This window comes from Engraulis encrasicolus, chromosome 22 (assembly GCF_034702125.1).
Source record: "Engraulis encrasicolus isolate BLACKSEA-1 chromosome 22, IST_EnEncr_1.0, whole genome shotgun sequence".
Lineage (NCBI taxonomy): Eukaryota > Metazoa > Chordata > Actinopteri > Clupeiformes > Engraulidae > Engraulis > Engraulis encrasicolus.
In genome coordinates this window covers 27745300-27767934 of record NC_085878.1, presented here as the reverse complement: position 1 = coordinate 27767934, position 22635 = coordinate 27745300, and the positions used below count along the sequence as shown (strand labels likewise).

The window sequence follows — 22635 nt, the reverse complement described above, 5'->3', positions numbered from 1 at the left end:
AGAGAGAGAGAGAGAGAGACGTTAAATCGAGAGAGAGCGCGTTCTCTCTCTGCCGCGTCTTTGCATGAACAAATGAAATGGTAATTGAATAATAGTTTGCCAGTATTGCAGGGTGTATTAAACCCAGTGTACGTTGGGGTGCAAGGGAGAGCAAGGAAGAGAGCAGCATCTGTGATTAACCGCTTCGAAATGTGTGCGTAAAACCTGCTGTTAACCAGTGGGTTTTGTGAAGCTTGAAGTGTACCACATTAAAAAAAAGCTTTCGCAGATGAGGTTCTGGAATATTTTGTAGTGCATGGGACATTGACAAGGAAAGGTAGCTATGATATCCTCGTGAATAGGTCTTCGACTTTTCAAAATGCCTCCTCTCAACATTCAACATGTAAATGGGTTATTCTGTAGTCCAACGCTATCCTGGCAGGAGAATCATTCGTTACAAATACTGCATACACACTCAGCAATTGTGTCTGTTGGTTTTTGTCCTCCAGGTCTTCATAAAATCATCTACCACCGCTGTGATAATTTGACTACACACCGCTGAACAGTTAACAGTTTTTTAGGCTACTGTATTGACAATTGCAGTCATGCCGCTTGTCTTGAACTGTCTCTTTCCGTTCCATATCGTGACAGCCAGATGAGAAGCGCAAAGGTGGGGGCTATCCGCGATCGCGGAGGAAAGGTGTCAATATCCATAGCCTAACCCTTGAACTGTGGAGCAATTACATATTGTTTAGGTTCTTGAATACTTGGAATTAGCATGGAATTAATTTTCCATTAATAAGGAAACGTGTAAGATTTATCCTCAATCCTCCCCGATAATGTTTTTGTCATAGGCCTAATGTTAATGCCCTCCCCAACACATATCCCCAGTACAATATTGCGACACACGCTTGGCACAATGATAGGCCTACTAAATGAGTTCAATGTTCTTGCAACACTTTTCCCAAGAAAAGTCAGTTTTCATTTCGAGATTCCAGAGCAAATCAGCTGGTACTGCGCTGCTCGCTTGCTGGTCAATAAACGTTGAACTGAACCGTGTTGTGTGCGTGTGTGGCTATGTGTGTACCATCGTATGTCCATGATCGTCCGTGCTCTTATCATGCAAATGACATGTCATGCAGGCAAGGGCGTCCGTTTGATTTCAAAAGTGCTGGCCCGGACAATTACCATAAACCCGAGTAAGGTTTGAAAAGTGCTGGGTACAAGATAAGGCTACTTCCGATTTGAGGTTTCATGATAAATAGCCTAATACGCATTGGCGTATTGACGCATAATGTGGCCATGTTAAAAATTAAAAGCCATCTGCGCTGTCTTGTTTATTTCTGATATCCTGCGCTGAAGTCATCTTTATCATAGGCTACATATTATGAATGCAACGGTAACTGAGTGGTTAACCCATCATAACTACATGTAGCCTTGCATAATGGTGCACGTCAATTTGTTGTCATAACTTCGCTCTGTCCCTTTTGATTTCCTCAAGCAATTCATCCCTTTTGTCATTGTCCCTGTTTTACTGTTAGTCTTATGGACCTAGGGCGTATCGATCACCATTATTTGCCTGAAACCTGCAAACTAAACACTGCATGCGCGCAGCCACACAGAGCATTCTCTGTGTCAAAGGAACCCTTTCTCCGCGCCTGTGCGGCATTCTCCTTATCGCTCCTAGAATGGCAATACATGTTGGCAGACTTTATTTTGCATAATTCACGATTATCTGGATATATTTGGCTAGGTTACTCAGCAAAGAACATCATTAACGTTAGTGAGGTAACTTTTGGTGTGCTGATACAAACACCAACGTTGAATCACGACGCAGGCCCTACTTCCCCAACCATAGCCTACTGAAAAGGTCCATAGCCATTGTGTTCAACGCCCTTTGATAGGCTCTGCCTGTATCAGGGTCGATAGGCTAATGATGGTGGTCAGGGCGCACATCAGTGTTTGGGTTGTCTATGCTTTTTTCTGGAATACTGTGCCGATTAGATAGAAATGATCATGTTATGAACCCGAGTTTAGTAGATATCGCGCGGTGAACGAGGCAGCCTGCAAACAGTTTGAAGCGCAATGTGGCTGTAACAAGTTAGAAAGTAGCCAAACCATGTTGCTTGTTAACCTGTTTAAATTATGAGCGTTCCACGAACTATCTTTCTTTGCGCACGCTATAAACTATGGTTAACTATGTATGCTTTATAATGTTGGTAAGGGCGGGATAAGCGGGATAATGTATTGTCCACACCTGACTACGGAAAATACATTTCCCTTCAGAGATAACAGCACTCCGCCTTCGGCGTCGGGGGTGTTATTCGCCCCGTAGGGAAACATTTTCTTATTCATGTGTGGACAATACATTATCCCTTAGGCCTACCTTTAAATTGATGTCGTACATTTTAAAACATTTCGTTGATATTGTAGTGGTGCAAACGACTGTAGTTATGAGATGGGCGCCAGCCAGGCAGCAAGACTGCCTACCTTTCCAAAAATGAATAAAAATCAGTGACCAACACACTAGAAATAATTCATATCAACACAACGAATATCTTTTCTTACGTTTAGTAGTGCACTTTTGCAAAACCCTCTCAATTTGGAACAGCTCACATCAATGTCTGGCTTTAGCGATTCTTGCGAATGGTGATCTTCTCGGCGCACACTTCATGGTTCCCTCTCTCTTGCTCTCTCGGCTTGTTGCTTCCTGACAGTCTCACCCGCCATTTGAAATTAACTCCATTTTATAGGCTGCGCGTGTAGTTCACAGGGGGTAACGCTGTTATCTCACTCCGGAGGAGGCAGAGGCAGTCCGTTACAATATAGTATATATAAAATAGGCTATAAAATAGGCCTAATGATAAAAAAAGCAGCCTGAACTAAAATTAATAATTAATTTAAAAAAATAGAGACGCACGCACTTTCTACATGGTTCGATTTTTGTTTTCATTGCATTGTGGTGGTAGGCACACAAGTTTGATAAAATATAAAAAAATAATAGGCTAATAAAATAGGCAGACTAAACTAAACATCTGCCCAGTTACACGAAAGGTCTGCATGGATTGAACGTAACGTCCTTAGGTCTTCGACGAAAAATCCTCAGGTACTGCACGAAACGCCCCATGCCTTCTACGAATGGTCCAACGTTTTGTTCGAATGGTCCCCTCTCACCAATTCATTCGACGAATCGTCTCGAATTCATACAGCATACATCAGAATGTGTGTGAAAAGGTCTTTCCCAAAATACTATAAAACCATTTAAATGCACCTTTTCTTTATACAGGTCTTTTAATACAGGATTTTAAAATCTGATTAAGACATCAGCAGGGAAATTGGAACTGAGTAACTGTTATCTGATATGTCCACAACAAATCCAAACATTAAAACTCTGATTTCAATGGTATCAACAAAGAAAGACAAAATGCTTATACAGCATTTTGGAAAAGAGGTCTTCATACTGATTGTTTGTTCTCCCCCAGACCAGAGTGACTGCTCCCCTGCCCCGCGGCGTCTGAGCTGCCTGCTGCTGCTTCAGGAGCGGCGCGAGCTGATCGTGCGCGGCATGACGGAGGGCCGCCTGAACCACCTGCTGGACGTGTTGCGGTCGCGCGGGGTGCTGAGCTGCGAGGCCTACGAGATCATCACGGCCACCGCCACCCTGGCCGCGCGCACCCGCTCCCTGCTGGACACCTGTCACTGCCTCGGGGAGAAGGTCGCCGCCCTGGTGGCCGTGACGCTGGGGCTGGTTAGCGTCAGAAGCAGTAGCACCACCACCACCACTAGCTCAACCAGAGGAAACACTACACTGGCTCATTGATATGACTTTTGGGGCTGGTTAGTGTCATCACTTTGTGTCACTGTTCTTGGGGCTCGCTAACACTAGCACCACCACAACTTACTCAACCAGAGGGAGCAACCAGCTGGCTCAATAAACTTGACTGCAAGGCTGGTTAGCAGCACCAAGACCGTACCTGGGACAGAGTGCGGCGGTCTAATAGTTAGTAAAATGGTCCTGCTTGTGATCGCAAGCACTATCACCACCACCATGACAATTGTTTTCTCCATAGAGATGATGATGAACCATGAACCATGATCTATGGTTCTATGGACCACCAGTGCAATCGGTGACTGTGACCAGGGCTGCTGACAGCTTTTTCTGGGCCCAGGAGGACAAAGCCATCTGAAGCCCCCCCCCCTCCAATACATACAGTGTGTAATGGCCCCTTTACCTCCCTCTGGGCTTCCCTGGCTGTGATTGGGATTAATTAGACCCAGCAGAACAAGCACCATCACAAGTGCTTCCTCCAGAGAGAATAATCCACTAACTCATTGACCCATACATGCATGTGTGTGTGATGACAATCCCTATATGTTACCGTCATGTGGGATATGAAAAGTTGGTGATGGCTGGGACTCTGGGGCTAGTCGGTCCCACCTTCACCAGCACAACTAACTCCACCAGAGGTAACAGTCAGCTTTCCCGCTGATCTATGGAACTGGGTGCATGTAATCACAACTGTCTGCATGCATTTTTTACTGCATCATTTGATTAATACAATAAAGACAAGTTTAGAATTATGCAAAGACAGAGCAATTCACTTGCATGTCTATGACCCCTGCACAAACGTTATGTGTCGGCATATCAAAGCAACAGGCTGGCTGTGTTATGGTGTGGTATGTGAATTGTAAATGTTTTGTTGTTGTTGTCTACGAAATAAGCTTTGCTAAATATTCCAGCGAGTTATGTTGATGCTAGCTTGTCAAAGTTTTGATGTATTTCTATTACTTCTTTATTTTATTTTTTGACAGCCAAAAAAAAAAAAGAAAAACGTGCAAACAATTCCTTATTAATGAAAACCTCAAGGGGAAGCTCTTTTCTTCACTGTTTAAGAACTACCATGTCAGCTTTATATTTCTGAACAATTTTGGCAAATATGTTTTTCTTTTTAAATGCTGAATGCTTACAGTAACACACCCTTCTTTATCATTTAACTAATCCATGGCTGCTTATTTGCAATACTAATGGTGCAAAAGTATAGTTTTACACATTTGATAAAAGTGTCAAGAACTGTTCTCATGTTTTGGCTGGCTTACCAACAACAACAACATTATATCAGATCTTTGTATTATTCACAGAAAATGAAAAAGTCAACAGTATGCTGTATTGAAACTTTGTAAATTGCTCCTGATAGCATTTGTTTTCAATAATATGACACTTAATCGTACACCTAACACTGCTGGTGTCAGACAGGGAAGTATTTAATCAGTGAAGGTGTTAAAAACCCTTTTATGTTTGTAAGCACAATGTAAGTGAAACCCAATGCATTTGGAAGCTGGGCGGTGTGTTTGTGGGCGGTGGGCTGAGTGATGTATCACTTTGTTATCACCTGATTAACTGTTGATGGAGTCAATAGAAGCCATGGAGACATCTCACATCAACTCAGTTATGGAATGGCTCCTGCCAGATTGACAGATCAACTATCAGATCTGCAAGTAGTTTTTATAAAACAGTATTTTTTGAAAGCTGACCATTCTATGCTTCTGTATAATGGTAAAGTCTGATTTGAATTGTTTTTTGTTATTATTATGGAAACAATGTTTTTTGTTGTGAGCTAGAGTGATGATGTATCTTGTAACAAGAGATTGGATCAAGCCTATTTTATGTGTATATGTTTGTGCAATGTTTGTACAATGATGACAAGGCATTAACACATGTTGCCTATTTTTACAATAGAAGTGAACAATAAACCATTATACAATTCACATTCTTTTACGTTTCTTTTAATATGGCTCTTCAGTACGCTTTGTAGCATCATGCACGAGTCCTATTACAGTATGTGTCTAATGGGTGGAATTAGTTAAAGCAGTCACTGTTTGATCGGACCATATTTTATGACCAATTTTGACAGAAATGTAAGACATTTATAAGGGTGTAGGCTACAAACGTTTTCCTCTGACTGTATGGTCCCCCAACCCCATTAATGTACAGCTTCTTATCTTGTCTAGAGTGGGGGCATGTTGAGGGAGCTGGGTTTATGGACTGTATTGCTTGGTTGGAGATTGTCAACCACCATGCTGGTTGCTTCATGTCAAGTAAAAAAAAAAACTTGGAGGGTAGGTCTCACCGGTGTAACGCAAGTACTTCAGGGCCCCTGCAAGCTACCAAGAATGGGCCCCCGAACTAAAAAAGAGGGCCTAATATCATGTGGAGGGGGCTCGTTTCTTCAAGTGAAGGGCCCATGTGGGCCCCTTGCCTCCTATTGCCCCCCCTGCCTCCCTGAGGCTGCGGGGTATACTTTACCCCTGCCCCTGGTAGGTCAAAGAAGGCCTATTGTATATTGTTGACTATTCACTAAAATAATATCATCTATTATCATCTCACACTTCTATTAATGACATATTAAAACCCCACTATGGAACATGAAGAGTTCAGATGCAAAACCCCCTAAGTGCCTTTTCAGAAAATAATATTTTTTCGTTTTTATTTAATACAAAGCTATCAAAATTGCATATTTTTTATTTTATTTAAGTAATATAACTATTTATATGTATTATCAAGTACATGAATGTAAACCAAACCAACAACGGGGTTCTCTAAAAATATAGAAGTGCAGGTCTTCAGAAATGGAGTTAGGGGGTTTTGCATCTGAACTCTTCACATATAGTCTACTTCCATAATATAACCTTCACCATGATGAGTAAAATAAGTACACTTCACTCAGCAAAGGACACACTGGAGTGCTTAAAAAAATTAAGTCAAGTGGGGCTAAACCACGCCCATGGGTGGTGTTTACAATAAATGCTCTATTTAACCAGCACGGCAAATGCAGTCTTTTATGGCCTGGATCTTTTGGTAACAGCAGCATATGGTGCACTGGTTTCTCAGAGGTGGTCTACTATTTGCCATTGAAAGTAAATGAAGAGATTGCATGTCTAAATTGATATTTTTCACGTGATTAGATTGCCGGTGCAGCCGGTGTCACGTGACATACTGGCAAACTGCTTTCCAGTGCTGGAGATGGTTTGGTGATGCTCCCGGAGAGACGCAGCCGGGGTCGCTCAAAGAATTGACTAGTTTTAAGGTAAGACTGTCTTTTGAAAATGTATTAACCTTATATTTCTGATCGGACATGATTAATACAGCGCTCTGGGAGCGTTAAGAAACCAACCATGGGTAGCCTAGCCCAATAAATATGTCATGTAGGCGGAGGAAAACAGCGTTCCTCCGTTCATAGAGCACCATCATTTAATTTATCGCAGTCCATGGCATATTGTGGCTCTGCGTTTTATTTGGTACGCGCTACCGTCCACCTAAGTGCTTAGTTTTGTCAATGATATAGGTTGGATGGCACTTGTGAAGGAAAGGAAAACGGAGCGAACATGATTCAGCTGACTCGACCATTGTGTGTGCGCTAGTTTGGAAAAAATGAATGGTCATTGAAAGTCGTCTTATGACAAATGTTTTGAATGATGAGCCATGTATGAATTAAAGTGTGTTTGAAATATGACTGCATATGAAATGAAAACGTTGTTCTGTGATTAGGTGTAGCTGTTTCTCAGCTGCCTGAGGATCCTGGATCCTGTGTTTTCCCTTCTCGTTGAGCGAGGATAGAGGAGAGGAGAGGAGGGGGCTCGCCGAAACTTGCTTCCTATTTCCAAACAATGTTCAAGCACTTTTTGTCCGCTAGAACTGGATGTTAACAAGAGTACCACGGTCTCGTCGCCTCCCTGAGTAGGGTCCATTCGGTTATCGTCTGTGCTGTCAAAAAGCAAACGTAGCATACCCGAGTCATTCAGTAAGTTGAACGCGCTACTGTTTCCTTTGTTTGTGTTTTTTTAGTATTCGATTCTGCGCGCTCGGCCGCGTAGATATAAGATATTCGGCACATTGTAGGCTATGACTTGTTTACATTTCTCGAATAGTTCTTAATAGTGGGCAATTGCTGAGTCTGTTAACTTTGTTTTACCTCTTTTTGGTTGGCAACGCACAGCACCGAGGATTGTTTTGACAGTTCGCAGGGGAGATATAGCGAGGGCAACCCAACTGGAGTGACAAACAATAGAAGCAAAGCTGCCCTGCTGTTTCTTCTTTCTTCACTTTCCATACCATCATTATTTTGAAGTGCACTTTCTCTAAGATCTTTGAAAACTGAAACTGGTTTTCTTTTTTTTTTCTTCAATTCTCTTCATCAGATGGGCTACTGATGGGCTTGAAAGGATTTATATGTAAGAGTTGGATTGCACTGCTGTGTCTGTGGAGAGCTTTTTCTCAAGGAAGGGGGGAGATTGATGCTCTGAGTTTAGCCATAAAAGTGTTTCAAACACTTCTTCTAGCTCAATGTTAGTGAAACTAACACACATATCCACCCACAGTCCGAAATGTTACATTATTCCTTGCACTGCTATTGGTGGTAATGTGCCAGACTATCTCATCTGCATTATGTGTGCAGTTCATGCCACTGTAGGTGACTCACATGGGGCACAAGACAACAACAGGAAGGGCATTGCTGCAAAGTGTCCAAGTCCTATAAAACAGTAAGGCCTGATTTTCAGACACAAACAAATGCGCTCAGAGCTCCGAGGTCAAGGTCGCAACTATGCTGGTTTTATTTTTGGGAGCAATATTTGTAATATCTGTTAACTTCCTTGTGACAGTCATGACCGTGAACAGCGTAACTTTGGAGGTGGAAATTAAAGCTTTTATTTCTCTAATGGGGTCAAAGCAAAAGATGATGTGAAGTGGATAGCGTGAGTGCTCAGTTCATAGTGCATTTGGCACATGGCTAACACATTGCATGATTTACCATGAACTCACTTCACACGCAGGTGAGTGCATTAGACACAAGTTGAGATGTCACATGACGTCCAGACGACCCTGTGACCTAGGAAAGGTTAGGTCATTGGCATGCATAAATTGTGTGCCTTTAAACGCTCCTTGATTGCATGCCTGTCTGACCTTTAACTTGAACACAACAAATGGCCTTTTATTGGTATTTAAATAATAATGTGATGGTGCAATTAGGTGGCGTTTCTGTGTCTCAGTGACTGAATATAGATTTTTTTTTCAAGCTGATGTTTTTTTTTCTCATGCGTTTCTACTGTGTCAATTACAGTTGTTGAAGCTGATAACATGAGCACCATAACACAGCTGTAAAAGAAGTAACACTTCAACTAACATCTCTGTTTATTTTTGTGCTTTGTGAATGTACCATAGGCTAGACTGGTGGCCCACTCCATAGGCTAGATCAGTAGCCTGCACTGCCAACACCCCAGAGGCCTTTCGGACCAGACCACACCAGACAACACCACACAACACAACACAAGCAGGCCATGGCGACCCAGGAGGAATCCAGGAAGCTGAATGGGACCTCAGACCCAGGAGCTGGAGCTGGAGGCCAGGAGTCGGGCAGCGCTAATCAGCCCATGCAGCTGAAGAAAGAGATCTCGCTGCTCAACGGCATCAGCCTGATCGTGGGCAACATGATCGGCTCCGGCATCTTCGTGTCGCCAAAGGGGGTGCTGATCTACAGCGCCTCCTACGGGCTGTCCCTGGTCATCTGGGCCATCGGCGGCATCTTCTCAGTCATCGGGGCGCTCTGCTACGCCGAGCTGGGGACCACCATCACCAAGGTACAGATGGACTTCATTTAGTTCTTCATCCACTTCACTGAGATTAAGATCCCTAGCATACATTCTTTTGATGTATGTCTTTGCATGTTTTGATATTTACACTGATGTGCTTGGAATATGCCTTTATTGTATGTAATGGTGCTGTGCTATGCAGAGCTGGTCACCACCATCACCTAGGTAGATACTCTATATTTCATACATTGTTGTGCTGGTATTGCATTGGTATGCCTTTGTTGTATGTATGGTACTGCTGTGCTATGCAGATTTGGTCGCCACCATCACCAAGTTAGAGATGCGTACTTCATTTAGGACTCAATTTTGCTTCATATAGATTACGGTCCCTTGATCCCTGGGCAGCTGTGGTGTAATGGTTAGGGAGTTGGACTGTAGATCACAGGATTGCAGGTTCGTATCCTGCCCCTACCAATTCATACACCTCCATTCATGGCTGAAGTGCCCATGAGCAAGGCACCTAACCCCACATTGCTCCAGGGACTGTAACCAATTGCCTCTAATATATCTGTAAGTCGCTTTGGATCAGTGGTGTAGTCTACTTTTTTATAGTGGGTATACTGTATATTTGAGCATTTTTTTGAAGTGGGTATACAGTATATATTTATGCTATTCAAAACAATGGATCAATCAATTTTAAGTGGGTATACTGATATCCCTGAAATTTAGAAGTGGGTATACTCCGTATACCCGCGTTCTACGTAGACTACACCACTGCTTTGGATAAGAAAGAGTCACCTAAGTGTAATGTAATGTAATCCCTGACATGGAACGTGTTTTGCCTTTGCAGTCGGGAGCCAGCTACGCCTACATCCTGGAGTCGTTTGGCGGCTTCATCGCCTTCATCCGGCTGTGGACGTCGCTGCTGATCATCGAGCCCACCAGCCAGGCCATCATCGCCATCACCTTCGCCAACTACCTGGTGCAGCCGCTCTTCCCCACCTGCGAGCCGCCCTACTCCGCCTCGCGCCTCATCGCAGCCGCCTGCATATGTGAGTCATGCTGCTGTACAGTCTATATGCCATCTGGTCTTCCTGATTGAAAAATTAAAAATACGAAGCAGCGACAAAAAAAAAAGAATTCAAACATACTGCTAAATAACAATTACAAAGTGTTAAGACAAATACCATAATATACACAGTAGCAAATTCATCCTTAACACGCGCACACATGCACACGCACACGCACACGCACACGCACACACACACACACACACACACACACACACACACACACACACACACAAACACACACACACTCTGTAACCACACACAGGGATCTCTCATTTTTTTTGCTCCGCTTTTTACTGCCTTTGGCTAATCACAGCCCCTGGTTCACGTTCACATTAACACAGTTGTGCCACTGACGTGAGAGAGGCCTCGTGTGCCCGCACTACGACGCACTTAATTGAGTTTTAGGTGTTTATTGTTCGTGCAGAGGTGGAGGATGATGGTGTTGTTGGCGTAATATATTTTAGCACTCTCATATAACACAATCATGATCCAGAACGGCACCAGTAGCATGAGCATGCAGATAATGTGTGGACATGGGGTGTTGTTACATTTAAAAATATAGTCTCCACAAGGCACCGTATATGCTGACGAGCTACAATGTCACTATCTGCCTTACTCAGTATCCCACCCCATGTATGTAACAAAGACATATGAAATATCCATGTACTGTATTCTTGTAAACTGCTGACTGCCACCATTCCCATCTAGTGCATAATGGTCAGTGTTTTTTATCAGTGGAACTGTTTCTAAGATGGCTTTCCATATAGTGCATGATGGTCAGTGTTTTTATCAGTGGAACTGTTTTTAAGATGGCTTTCCATATAGTGTTTTTATCAGTGGGGCTGTTTTTAAGATGGTTCCTTACGTCATCATAGTCCTAAAATATACTGCCGTGTTGTTTGTTCATAACACAAACAGCTGCACTTCTGAAAGGTCAGAGGTCGGCAGAGCCTGAGAATGGGGTCTGCTCCCTACCACCGGCCGGAAGCTCTGTGAGGGAACATGATTGTATCTGTCCATCCATTTATTTTCCCACCACTGAATCAGTTAAGACGATGAGAAGTTGGTTTGAGTCGTGTCCCATCATCATGTTTACTTCACTCACTCTCTGAGCAGTTTGTGGTGACCTTCTCCCCATCTGAGTTCTAATCATATTATATTATATTTAGGAGATGCTTTTATGAGTTGCTTTTAGGTTCACATGTCCGTCCTTAGAGCAATTCATAGTTGGATGCCCACTGTTTTCAGTGTTTCTGTTATAATTTTCCTTTGTCAACATGGTAAGGGTTTGCCAGTATCAAAGACCATTATTAGGCTATATTGTGCAGTTTTATTGGAAATATTATATGAAAACCCCTAGACAGTTTTTGGTGGAGCAAAAAAATGCAAAATCTTTATCTTTTCACTGGACCTAGTCAAGATGGTAGGTGGCTGCCTTGACAATTAAGTGCTGGGTGAAACCCTACTTGTATAGTTGAGGTGCATTTTGAGGAATGATCCGCCCCTCACATTATTTAAAGAAATAAATGTTCTCTGCTCTTTCAGGTTTGCTGACATTCATAAACGCTGCCTATGTCAAGTGGGGTACCAGAGTGCAGGATATATTCACCTACGCCAAAGTACTGGCCCTCATTGTCATCATCATTACAGGGGTCGTCAAGCTCTGTGAAGGTGAGTAACTTGTACTTGTACACCATAACTTGTTCTGCCCAGGAGTTTCTCAAAAGGGAAGTTGTTAGCCTGTTAGCAACTTCGGTAGTTGCCAATGGGGAAATGCATTGAAAGCAACAAAGAAACTAATGTAGTAAGCAACTTTGTTTTCGAGAAATTCACCCCAGATTTGTGAGGGTCTGTACCCCTTGAAAGTCTTTGTTTGCAGGAGCATCTTTTCAAAGTTTCAGAGTTTTCAGTGCAGAAGAGCGCAACACTGCTACTTCATCACCACTTCATTTTATGAGCATGTTGATGTTTCAGCTCGTTTCCGATCTGCTATAGCAGACATTGTCAAGCAATTTACTGTGTGTGTGTGTGTGTGCGCGCGTTACAGGTAACACAATGAACTTTGAATCCTCCTTCACGGGCTCCTCCACGAACCCCGGAGACATAGCCCTGGCCCTCTACTCCGCTCTCTTCTCCTACTCTGGATGGGACACGCTTAACTTTGTAACCGAGGAGATCAAGAACCCAGAGAGGTAAATATCACAAGCCTCTCAGGCTCTCACGCAAACCCTTCGTGCTTAGTGCATCTTCGTTAAACTTTGTGAGCTCGCACTTAGGTCTGGGAATCTTAGACAAGCCCAAAGGAATCAGATATTTCACAGCATGTCCAATCAGAATTGCGGGGTGGGATCGCGGAGCGGAGTATATACAAGTCAGTGGTTGAAGTAGTACTGATTCAAAAAAAGCCACGTGAATTTTCCAATCAGGTTCGAACTGTTTTGAACACACCTAACGCCTTTCCAGAGCTAAGCGATTGACAATGTTCCAGATGGTTGGTAACAACCATCGCGTGAGAACTGGTTTAAAATATCACTCCCATGCATGCACAAGATGATACCAGTGTACCATCATTTACCCATGACTGTATTTGGTGAATGTGAGACATGCATTGTAGAGCACTTTGAGTTCTTGTAGGAGTAGAAAAGTTTCTAAGTCAGTTCATTTACCATGTGTATTTGATTGCTAATATTTCAATTTCTAATGTTGCATCTCAGGAACTTGCCTTTGGCCATTGCGATCTCCATGCCCATTGTGACTATCATCTACATCCTGACCAACGTGGCCTATTACGCCGTTCTGGACATGAGTGCCATACTCGCCAGCGATGCCGTAGCTGTGGTAAGATCTATCTATCTCAGTCTCCCTCTGTTTCTGTGCAGTCATTTATTCTTATGATGAGAAAAGGTTTATCAGCAAATCAGCATGCAATTGGGGAAAAAAAAGCCATCTGTTTGTGGTGTGGTGTGTGTGGTGTTAAATGGATAAGGAAATATTCTGCTTATTAGACAATAGGAGAGTTTACTCCCAAGATCTGGACTGAATGTTGGGAACTCATTATTGAGACATCACACCGTCTTTATGCAAGGCCAGACGACACCACAGCCAGACGCGTATGGGGGAGTACGTAGACACCAGACGGGGAGTTCATGAGGGACAACGCAAATTGAATCATTTCTTAATCTCTCTCTCTCTCTCTCTCTCTCTCTCTCTCTCTCTTTTCTTTCTCTCTTCTCTCTCTCTCTCTCTCTCTCTCTCTCTCTCTCTCTCTCTCTCTCTCTCTCTCTCTCTCTCTCTCTCTCTCTCTCTCTCTCTCTCTCTCTCCACCAGACATTTGCAGACCACACATTGGGAGTGATGAGCTGGACCATCCCCATCGCCGTGGCCCTGTCTTGCTACGGTGGCCTCAATGCCTCAATCATCGCAGCCTCAAGGTATGGGCTAGAAGCAAACCTGGGTCTCCGGCGGAACAGTACAAGCCCCCCCACCATATTCTACCATATTTCACGCTCATCTCTTGTCCCTTCCCCATATTCTCCTTACAGTCTATGGTATTCTCCCATAATTTCTGACCCCCACACCCAATGCCCAGCACACTGCCATTATTTAAAACCAACATCTCAAACCTCAACAAAGACATTTCACCTTCCTTTCTGTGCAAAGGTTTCGTTACATTTAGCATGCAGATTGTTTCATCCAAAAGCACAGTACAGCTTTTTGGGCTACAGTGCAATTCCTGACACGATGTGGCCTGAGACACATTGGTACTGTAGGTCTGGACAACAATGACTCATTCTAACTTTATCAGTGATCATGGTCACTAATCAATGGCGGTGCTCTCTCAGCGGCCTGGTCAATAGCTAACTTCACATTGATCGGAGGCCAGGCAGACCTGCAACGTTCGTCATTACAGCATAAGAACATGGCTCTTATTGATTGTCACATGAGGGAAAAACGTCATTAGGAATGTTGTTTTGTAACAGACCTCAACTTCAAAAAATCTGCCGTCCCAGGTGAAAAACCCATATACTTAAAGTGTACTTTTTTTGACCGTACTTAGTACAAAGTGTACTATTTTCGGCGATTTAAAGTGCGCTTCATTGCACTATTAGTGCGCTGAAGCACTACTAAAGCAGTACTTCAGCACACTTGCAGCACACTGAGGATGCTAAATTGGCACCGCTTTTGGACAACTTTAAGTGCACTACAAGCATACTTTTGAAAGTATGCTCCAAACACGCTTTTCATGCATTCGTATGGCATTAATAGTGTGCTTGAGTACACTTCTATAACATTTTATTGTTACTAGAAGTACAATAAAAGTATATTAACTTCATGCTTCTTTGGACTACATTGGAACATTTTAAGTCTGTAAAAAGTATATCATATTAAGTATTGTAAATATATAACAGGTATGCTTGAAGTATATTTACAGTACACTCCCAAGTACATGAAATAATATAAATGTAATAGTACAATCCATGCTGGTCCTCAGAGCTTGTACATTACACACAGCCACATGTCACAGTAGTGATACAGTATGCATGCCTAGCACGACTGACATTTACAATCATTGCATTGTTACAGAGATTTCAGATACACATTTCACTTTATTTCATTCTTGTTCCACCTTCCTGCAATTGATCATTTGAATTGATCACTAATGGTGACCCTTGATTCTTTGTTTGAACAACTAGTTCCAACTTACCTCTCACCATGGGAAGTGTGAGCCTATATATACCAGAACATATACGTGACCATCATAATGACGGTGGGAACATGGTCATTTTTTGTGTACCACTTTAAAATTTTAAAACTCCTACAATAAACGCAGAATATAACAATGAGTAATATTTTCATGCAAACCAAAGATATTCCTTAGAGGTCAATGGCTTTCTGTTTGAGAAATTGAGCTCCAAGAAGTGCATTACATGATGGTACATGCATGATGGTGCATGATGGGTAAATGCACTTTGTGTAAGCACACTTTGAATATATTTGGGTGAAGTACAATCATGGTGCACTTAGAAAAAGTATACTTCCAATATGTTAAAGTGATTTACTTTAAAGCGCACTATAGAAAATCACACTTCGAAGTCACTTGGGTGAAGTATAATCAAAGTGCACGTACAAAAAGTGCAATTGCAATATGTTATTAAAAAATACACTTTTAGTAAGTTCACTATTAGAACACTATTAGTATATTCCTCTAAATACACTTTAGCCAAACATCTTCTAAGTGCACTTTATGTATGGTTCGCAAAGTGTACTTTCTTTGAGAGCAACTTAATTACATCTAATTTTAAGTACACTTTAAATAAGCATATTGTAAACATACTTTTTCTTAGCACAAAAAGTGTGAGTGCGCTTTTAACATGCTAAGTACACTTCAGTTGTGCTTTTATTGTACTAAATTGAACCACTTTTTCACCTGGGGTCTCATCTGAATGTTAACAGTCTACCTCAAGAGATGGTAAACGTGAGATGATGGTCTCATTTTAAAGTCGAGTATGTAGTAGCCATAACTGTACATTCAACTGAAACGTATGTGTCTGTGTGTCTGTCTGGAGGCGGGGCCTACCTTTTTTTTTGCATTTGCAGTGGTGGTGGCCATGGTAGTTGAGGCTCCTCCGAGTTAGTTCTGCTTCCCTGGCCTTTATGGGGGCAACTTTGCATGGTAAACACACTGTAGTGGCCTCCATCTGGGGCCCCTGGTGCCCACCACCCTGGGCTATGGGCTATGCTCTCTCCACTGGAGCCTAGAGGAGGTGGTATTTAAGGGAAAGGGTAAATGGATAAATCATTAGATCTCACGTGGAGACATGTCATGGTTGGCTGATAAGCAGCCGAAGAAGGTCAGGTGTGTGACACAGTTCTGCAAAGGGTGATGCTGCGTTTTAGTGTAAACATGTTATTTTTTGTTGGCCTGTTACAGTTTTATTGTAATCTTGCATAATAATAATAACTGTATTTGTATAGCACTATATCATACAAGGCATGTGGCTCAGAGTGCTTAACAAATGGTAAAAAACATCAATGTTAAAAGATGGAGTGAAAGAGAGGTAGAAAGTAGGGACAGAAACAAGAGAGAATAGCAAGAAGACAAAAGAAGAGGAGTTGGTTTGACATACAGATTGACCTACTTGACTGAGTGGCTGAGTCACTTTCCAACTTGTGCCTTTCTTGAGTTCATTTGTATCAAGATCTGGATATAGATCATCATGCAAGTCTGTGCAGGTTTCAGTCTGCTCTGTTGCAGTTAAGTACAGTAGATGAACACGGTTGAGAACAGATTTAAGGATGGCAGACTCATCAGAAACAATTATTGTGCTAAATGAGTTTAATTCCTCTAAGCATGGCTCTAAAGATGATTGTATTAGTCTGTACACAGTTAAGCCAATTATCTATTCCCATCCTGCCAATGCAGTCCATACTAAGCTTCAGGTTGCGTGTGTCAAGTCTTGTATCTCCTTTCCTTTCCTCATTGCATTTCCTCAAAATCAATATTGTTCTTTAACCCATTTAGACCAGGAGCAAAATCTTTGCAACACAATCTTTTTAAGACCAGATTAAACATATACTGTATATTTTTACTTTTAAACATGTTGACAATGCTTTAAAATATTTTTTAGACCCATTGCTTCTGATTTTTGTTGATTTCTCAGTCTTCAGCTTAGTGCGTATGCTTGTTTTTGTGACCAATCATTTTCCGAAGTCTGCCCTCTTATGCAACCCTGTGTAAAACATGTCCGTCTGTTCTGTTGTCTTCCAGGCTGTTCTACGTGGGGGCGCGAGAGGGTCATCTACCGGACGCCTTGTCCATGATTCACGTCGAGCGAATCACCCCCATTCCCGCCCTTCTCTTCAACGTAATGTATTCTCCACTGACATTTTACCCGTTTAGCCACTGAACACAGAACAAAAAACACACCTGCCAGACGGACAGAGGCCAGAGACAAAAAAAACCTTAGAACAGTAGTTCTCAACCTTTTTTGAACAAACGACCCCTTGACCTCATCCTAAAACTCCCAATGCCCCCTTGACCTCATGATAAGACTGTCAACACCCCCTTTAGTATTAAAAAATTAAATGGACTAATGCCCCCAATGGCTACTAGGCACTGCCCCCTCTCAACTGTATCCTTCTCAACGCCACTCTGGGGCTCCGCATTGCCCCCTGAAGGGCCGTAGCGCCCCCGTTGAGAAACACTACCTTAGAATCTGAGGCTGTCTTATATGACACCACAGGAACACATCATTCAGGATTTCCTATTTAGGACTGTTGTTGGCCGACTCCCATCGTATTGTGTGTCAAGGTAATTAAGGCAAACAATCGTCGCTGTTTACGTACTACACTTCTGTGTAAATGGATCTACATTAGGTCTCACTTTCTGTAGATCACACACTACATTTGGTATGATGAATTTATTCCAAAGTGACTCATAAACGAGAGTCAGTCAGTTTTCACATTAGAACCACCACAGCTTCCAGGTTCTAAATTGCCATGTTTCCCCTTTAATGATGTGGTTGACCTATATGTGCTGATTTAAGGTGTTTGTCTTCAGTCTTATTTCAGTTTAACATTAGTATCTGACATTTCCTTAATCCTTACTGTAATATACTGTAGTTACTTTTTGTGTGTCATGAAATTACTTTCCTGGGCAAAAAGTACTACATCCTGGTCAAAGGAGCACCTGGTTTCCTTGGATGATTTCAGTTACAATTTAAAGGCCTCCTCCATTCATTGCCTTCAAACCTGGCCCCTTAGCCCATCACTGTTGAACGATGAGAACCATCAGACATGCAGTACTGTCCTCATGCTTATTTCTCACTTGTCTTATGAACATTGTGCAGAATGTTGTTGTGTGGATTGTTATCATTACCCAATACTTAGAGTGAAATTATACCATTTTTAGAAATCAGCTAATATTGCAGCTCACCTTGAGTTAAATTAGTTTTACCTTTTTCCTGTACCTCCTGCCGTTCTCTGAGTATGGGAGTGCACATTTTAAATCCAAGCTACCAATTAACATTGAGTCCCATGAGACCAGCTGGCGTCTGTGTTTATGTTAACAATGTTGCACTGCCATACTCGGAGAACGGTTGAAAGTACAGGAGAAAGCTAAAACTCAGTCATTTAACCCAAGGAGGGGTGTAAAATAAGCTTATTTCTAAAAATGGTACTGTATCACTTTAAATAACTGGAAGTCACTTTGGATAAAAGAGTCCATTAACTATATCGTTATGTTTCCCTTGGCTGTCCAACAGTGTGGCATGGCGTTGATCTATTTGGCTGTGGAGGACGTCTTCCAGCTCATCAACTACTACAGCTTCAGCTACTGGTTCTTCGTGGGGCTGTCGATCGCCGGACAGATCTACCTGCGCTGGAAGGAACCTGACAGACCCAGACCCCTGAAGGTAAGTTTCATTCGAAGGTGTGCTCAAACCTAGATAGTTTTTATTATTGTCTTTGAGTGTGTACGCAATGAAAGTGATCAGATGGGGTAGAAAAAGCCTGCACGGTCTTGCTTGTCCTCTTGGCTAAAACGTTCAATGCACCAGGTACAGGTTACGCAGACATGCGTCGGCCTGAAGCCATCCTCAGTGTGTATAACGATGCAAGTACTGCTTAGAAATGAAACTTGTTTGGCAAGAGGATTCAGCAGCTAACTACCCATGTAGTCGTGTACGGCATTCACTCGTACACTTCCATGTGAAACCAAGGTCAGTCTGGGTAAAGTTTGTTTGGAGGGTAGGGGAAAGTCAGATGACCCAACATGGCAGTAGCTGAATATATCAAGCAAAAGCAGTTGTCTTTGGTCAGGGAGTTGTCCTGACTTATCATGACAGGGGAGGTAGGGGTGGGGAGTTTCATCAGCACATCCTGCTGTGAGGCAAGTGGCTGGAGGAGGACTGTGACCAGTGCTCCTCTTCATCCTCCTCCTTCCTTCTGATGTGCCCTGAGCATGGGACTGTTGTCCTCATACACAGCTCTACAGGGGGTCTGACAGGCTGTAAAACCTGTTCCCACATGGTGGAATAAAATCAGAGCCTGGTGTTCATTATGTATAATGTGTTCTGTGTGGCTACCAATAACCAATAGGGAAAACTCTAATAGGAGAAAGTCTTGATAATACTTGATTGAAGCTCTTGCATTGACATTAATCTACTTTCTTTGCATGTCTATGTGTGTGTGTTTGTGTTTGCAGCTGACACTGCTGTACCCCATCATCTTCTGCTGCTGTACGATATTCCTGGTGGCGGTGCCCCTCTACAGCGACACGCTCAACTCCCTGATTGGCATCGCCATCGCCCTGTCCGGCGTGCCCGTCTACTTCCTGGGCATCTACCTGCCCGAGTCCAAGAGGCCGCCCATCATTACAAAACTACTGCGTGAGTACATACCTGTCCTACAAAGCACAAAGGCAGTAACCACGCAGAGCTTTGAACTGAGTACATTGACTTAAGTTAAAATGATCATGTTTTCCAGCCAGTAGTTTTAGGACTACTAGGACTATGGACATGTGGCAGTTACTTTATATTACAACTTACTTTACAGATAATTTTATTTAATGTTTATTATATTCTGATCTGTCATTAAAATCATAATGACTCATGTTCCACCACAATGCAGTTACTGCCTTTTTGCTTTTGTTTTCCTGCGTGCGTGCTGTAAGGTGATTACTTGAGCTATATTTCTTGCGAATTCTTAATTATTAGGTTGTCTAAACAAGAACCAATTCAGGCTATGTGCGTATTGCTCACTACTAATTTGGGTAAACATGTTTTGTGTGCCCTTTATGAAGATGGCACTTCAAGTTTGTCCTCACTTGGACAAGATAAACAGCTGTAAGAACATGTGTGTATTCTGAAAAGCAAGTTTAGTGGGCTACGTAGATAACTGAAAGCAGTTAACCTTCAAATAGAGGAGTAATGCCCCCATTCTATTTGTTAAGAAAGCCACAGAGTCTTGTCTATTAGAAGATTCACTCTCTGACTCTGTACTTTGAATCGACCTACCTGTGTCAGTTAGTCAGTACACACAGTGCTTGGAATAGTATCTTGGGGACTCCGTTGGCTGACAGATGTTTCTTTCCCTCTTCCCCTTCCAGGTGGCCTCACGAATTTTACTCAGTTTACCTGCTTCTGTGTCTTGTCGGAGAAAGACCTGAGTAAGAGTGTTTGAGACGGACAGCCTGTGAACTCACTGCCCTCCCCCTCCACACCAGCAGTCACTCGCCAGGCACCCCCACTTGCCGTTACCCGACCCCTGGACCCTGTTGGGTACTTAAGGACTCGTCCCCTCCATGCGAGGCCTCACAACAAGAAAATGCTCCCTGTGGAGCAAATAATATAAAAATATAATATAAATATACATATTAAAATGGTATCCACTTGGGACTGTTCCACATAAAACAAACGTGCACTAACACACTTTCACTTGGTGCTCTGTACTTCATATGAGCTGTTCGATTTGGGGGAGCACCACAACACCAAGAACTCCCACACACACCCACACACGCACGCACGCACGCACACACACACACACACACACACTTTTCTGCGTTTTCATGTGTGCGCTCACCGGGGTATTGTGCTCCACTCAGGAACATCACTGAGGAACAGTGATGCTGAAAGCCTTCAGGGCTAAACATACACACACACGCACGCACCCACACCAAATGCCTTTGGGTGCGTGTGCGCACACACGCACACACACACACACACACACACACACACACACTCCGCAAAAGCCTTGGGGCCCTTCCTCAGCCTTATGGATTGCTGCTGTCCAAGAGACCCGGGGTACTTGAGTTCTTCAGCCTAGCAGGCCAGGCCTACCATGCAGTGCAGTAATGGCCTCCATTCCTGCAGGGGACAGTATCGGGTAGCGAGTCTGAATGGCTGACATTGGCTCTTCTGAGATTATGGACTACCGCTTCAATTGTGTGTTTTATTATTTTATTTTAATAAAACATCGATATATATATATATATATGTTATTTATACACTGTTTTTAAAGGACGGTAAAGATTTCCGAGACTTACTGTTTCAGTGTATGTACAGTTTAAATATTTTAATTAATCATTCAGAGAAATAGTATTTAGTGTGCTGTGTTCTTCGGTTTATGTCTTGATTTAGATTTTTTTTCTTTTCAGAATTTATATAATTTTCAGGCCTTTGAAATTCTGAGTCTATTCTTTACAGAATAATATATTATGCTGCTATACAACTTTACATTATGCAGTAGGTCTTTTTTTTATTTACCGTAAATCACTTTAAAGACTTTGAGATATCAGGTGACTGAATGCATATCTATGAATGTTTGAGTTTTCCTGCTTTTCCTAAAAAAGGATGTTGAAAGCAATCATTTCACAATATTCTAGTGTTAGTACAGTCTGAGTGTCATACAGTCAGAGTGTATTCACTAAAATGTGTATTTGAGGAGTGTGCAGGTCAACCATACCATTCCGCTGTGTTTTTGATGGCCATTCTGTTAGTTTATTGGAATTATGAGTATATGAGGGGTTCCCTGTCAGTCACTGTGATGTTATACCATAAGTCTTGTCATTATTACTGTTTTTTTTGTTTGCACAGTCATCTGTATCTCCCAGCTTCATATCTTTTTAAACTGATGGCTGGAGCCAATCAGTCACTGAACAAATCAAAACAACACACAGGCTGTACACTGACTTTTACACTTTTTATTTGGGAGCAATAAAAGGTTTACAAACTAATGTGTCGGGATCATTTGTTTTACTGATCAAGAAAATGTATAGTATTCTTGGCTTTTAAATCCTGTTCAATTGAAAATGGATTGGTCATTTTGAAATTACTCAATTTCGATTAAAAATGCACCATTTGACCGACTTGGAACATTCTTTGGCCTACAGACTTTCCCTCCAATATAAGATTTCATGACTTTCCCTGAACTTGAAATGTATAATTAAAATCTGAGTTTCTGTGGCTTCCTTTGAGAAGATATCCAATATAATGACTGT

At 42.4% G+C, this 22635-nt stretch overlaps 2 protein-coding genes across 2 annotated transcripts in view; both read left to right on the top strand.

The window, feature by feature from the left end:
* Positions 1-5713, top strand: part of si:dkey-181f22.4 (receptor-interacting serine/threonine-protein kinase 2) — a 17735-nt gene extending 12022 nt beyond the window's left edge. Inside the window, exon 11 of the mRNA XM_063188853.1 lies at positions 3462-5713. Coding sequence (XP_063044923.1) covers positions 3462-3799 — 338 coding nt within the window. The 3' untranslated portion in view covers positions 3800-5713. The remainder of the gene's footprint in view (positions 1-3461) is intronic.
* Positions 5714-6906: 1193 nt separating this feature from the next.
* Positions 6907-22371, top strand: slc7a6 (solute carrier family 7 member 6). Its single transcript, XM_063188854.1, has 11 exons — positions 6907-7064; positions 9197-9612; positions 10415-10616; positions 12183-12308; positions 12685-12829; positions 13352-13475; positions 13965-14068; positions 17407-17503; positions 18902-19051; positions 19843-20026; positions 20746-22371. Exons 2-11 carry the CDS (start codon positions 9313-9315, stop codon positions 20817-20819), a joined length of 1506 nt encoding a protein of 501 aa, XP_063044924.1. The 5' UTR covers positions 6907-7064; positions 9197-9312; the 3' UTR covers positions 20820-22371.
* The last annotated feature ends 264 nt before the right edge of the window (positions 22372-22635 follow it).

Coding starts and splice junctions, on each gene's coding strand:
- slc7a6 (XM_063188854.1), top strand. CDS start 9,313: ATGGCGACCCAGGAGGAATCCAGGAAGCTGAATGGGACCTCAGACCCA. Junction 13,476..13,964: donor CCAGCGATGCCGTAGCTGTG/GTAAGATCTATC, acceptor TCTCTCCACCAG/ACATTTGCAGACCACACATT. Junction 20,027..20,745: donor CATCATTACAAAACTACTGC/GTGAGTACATAC, acceptor TTCCCCTTCCAG/GTGGCCTCACGAATTTTACT.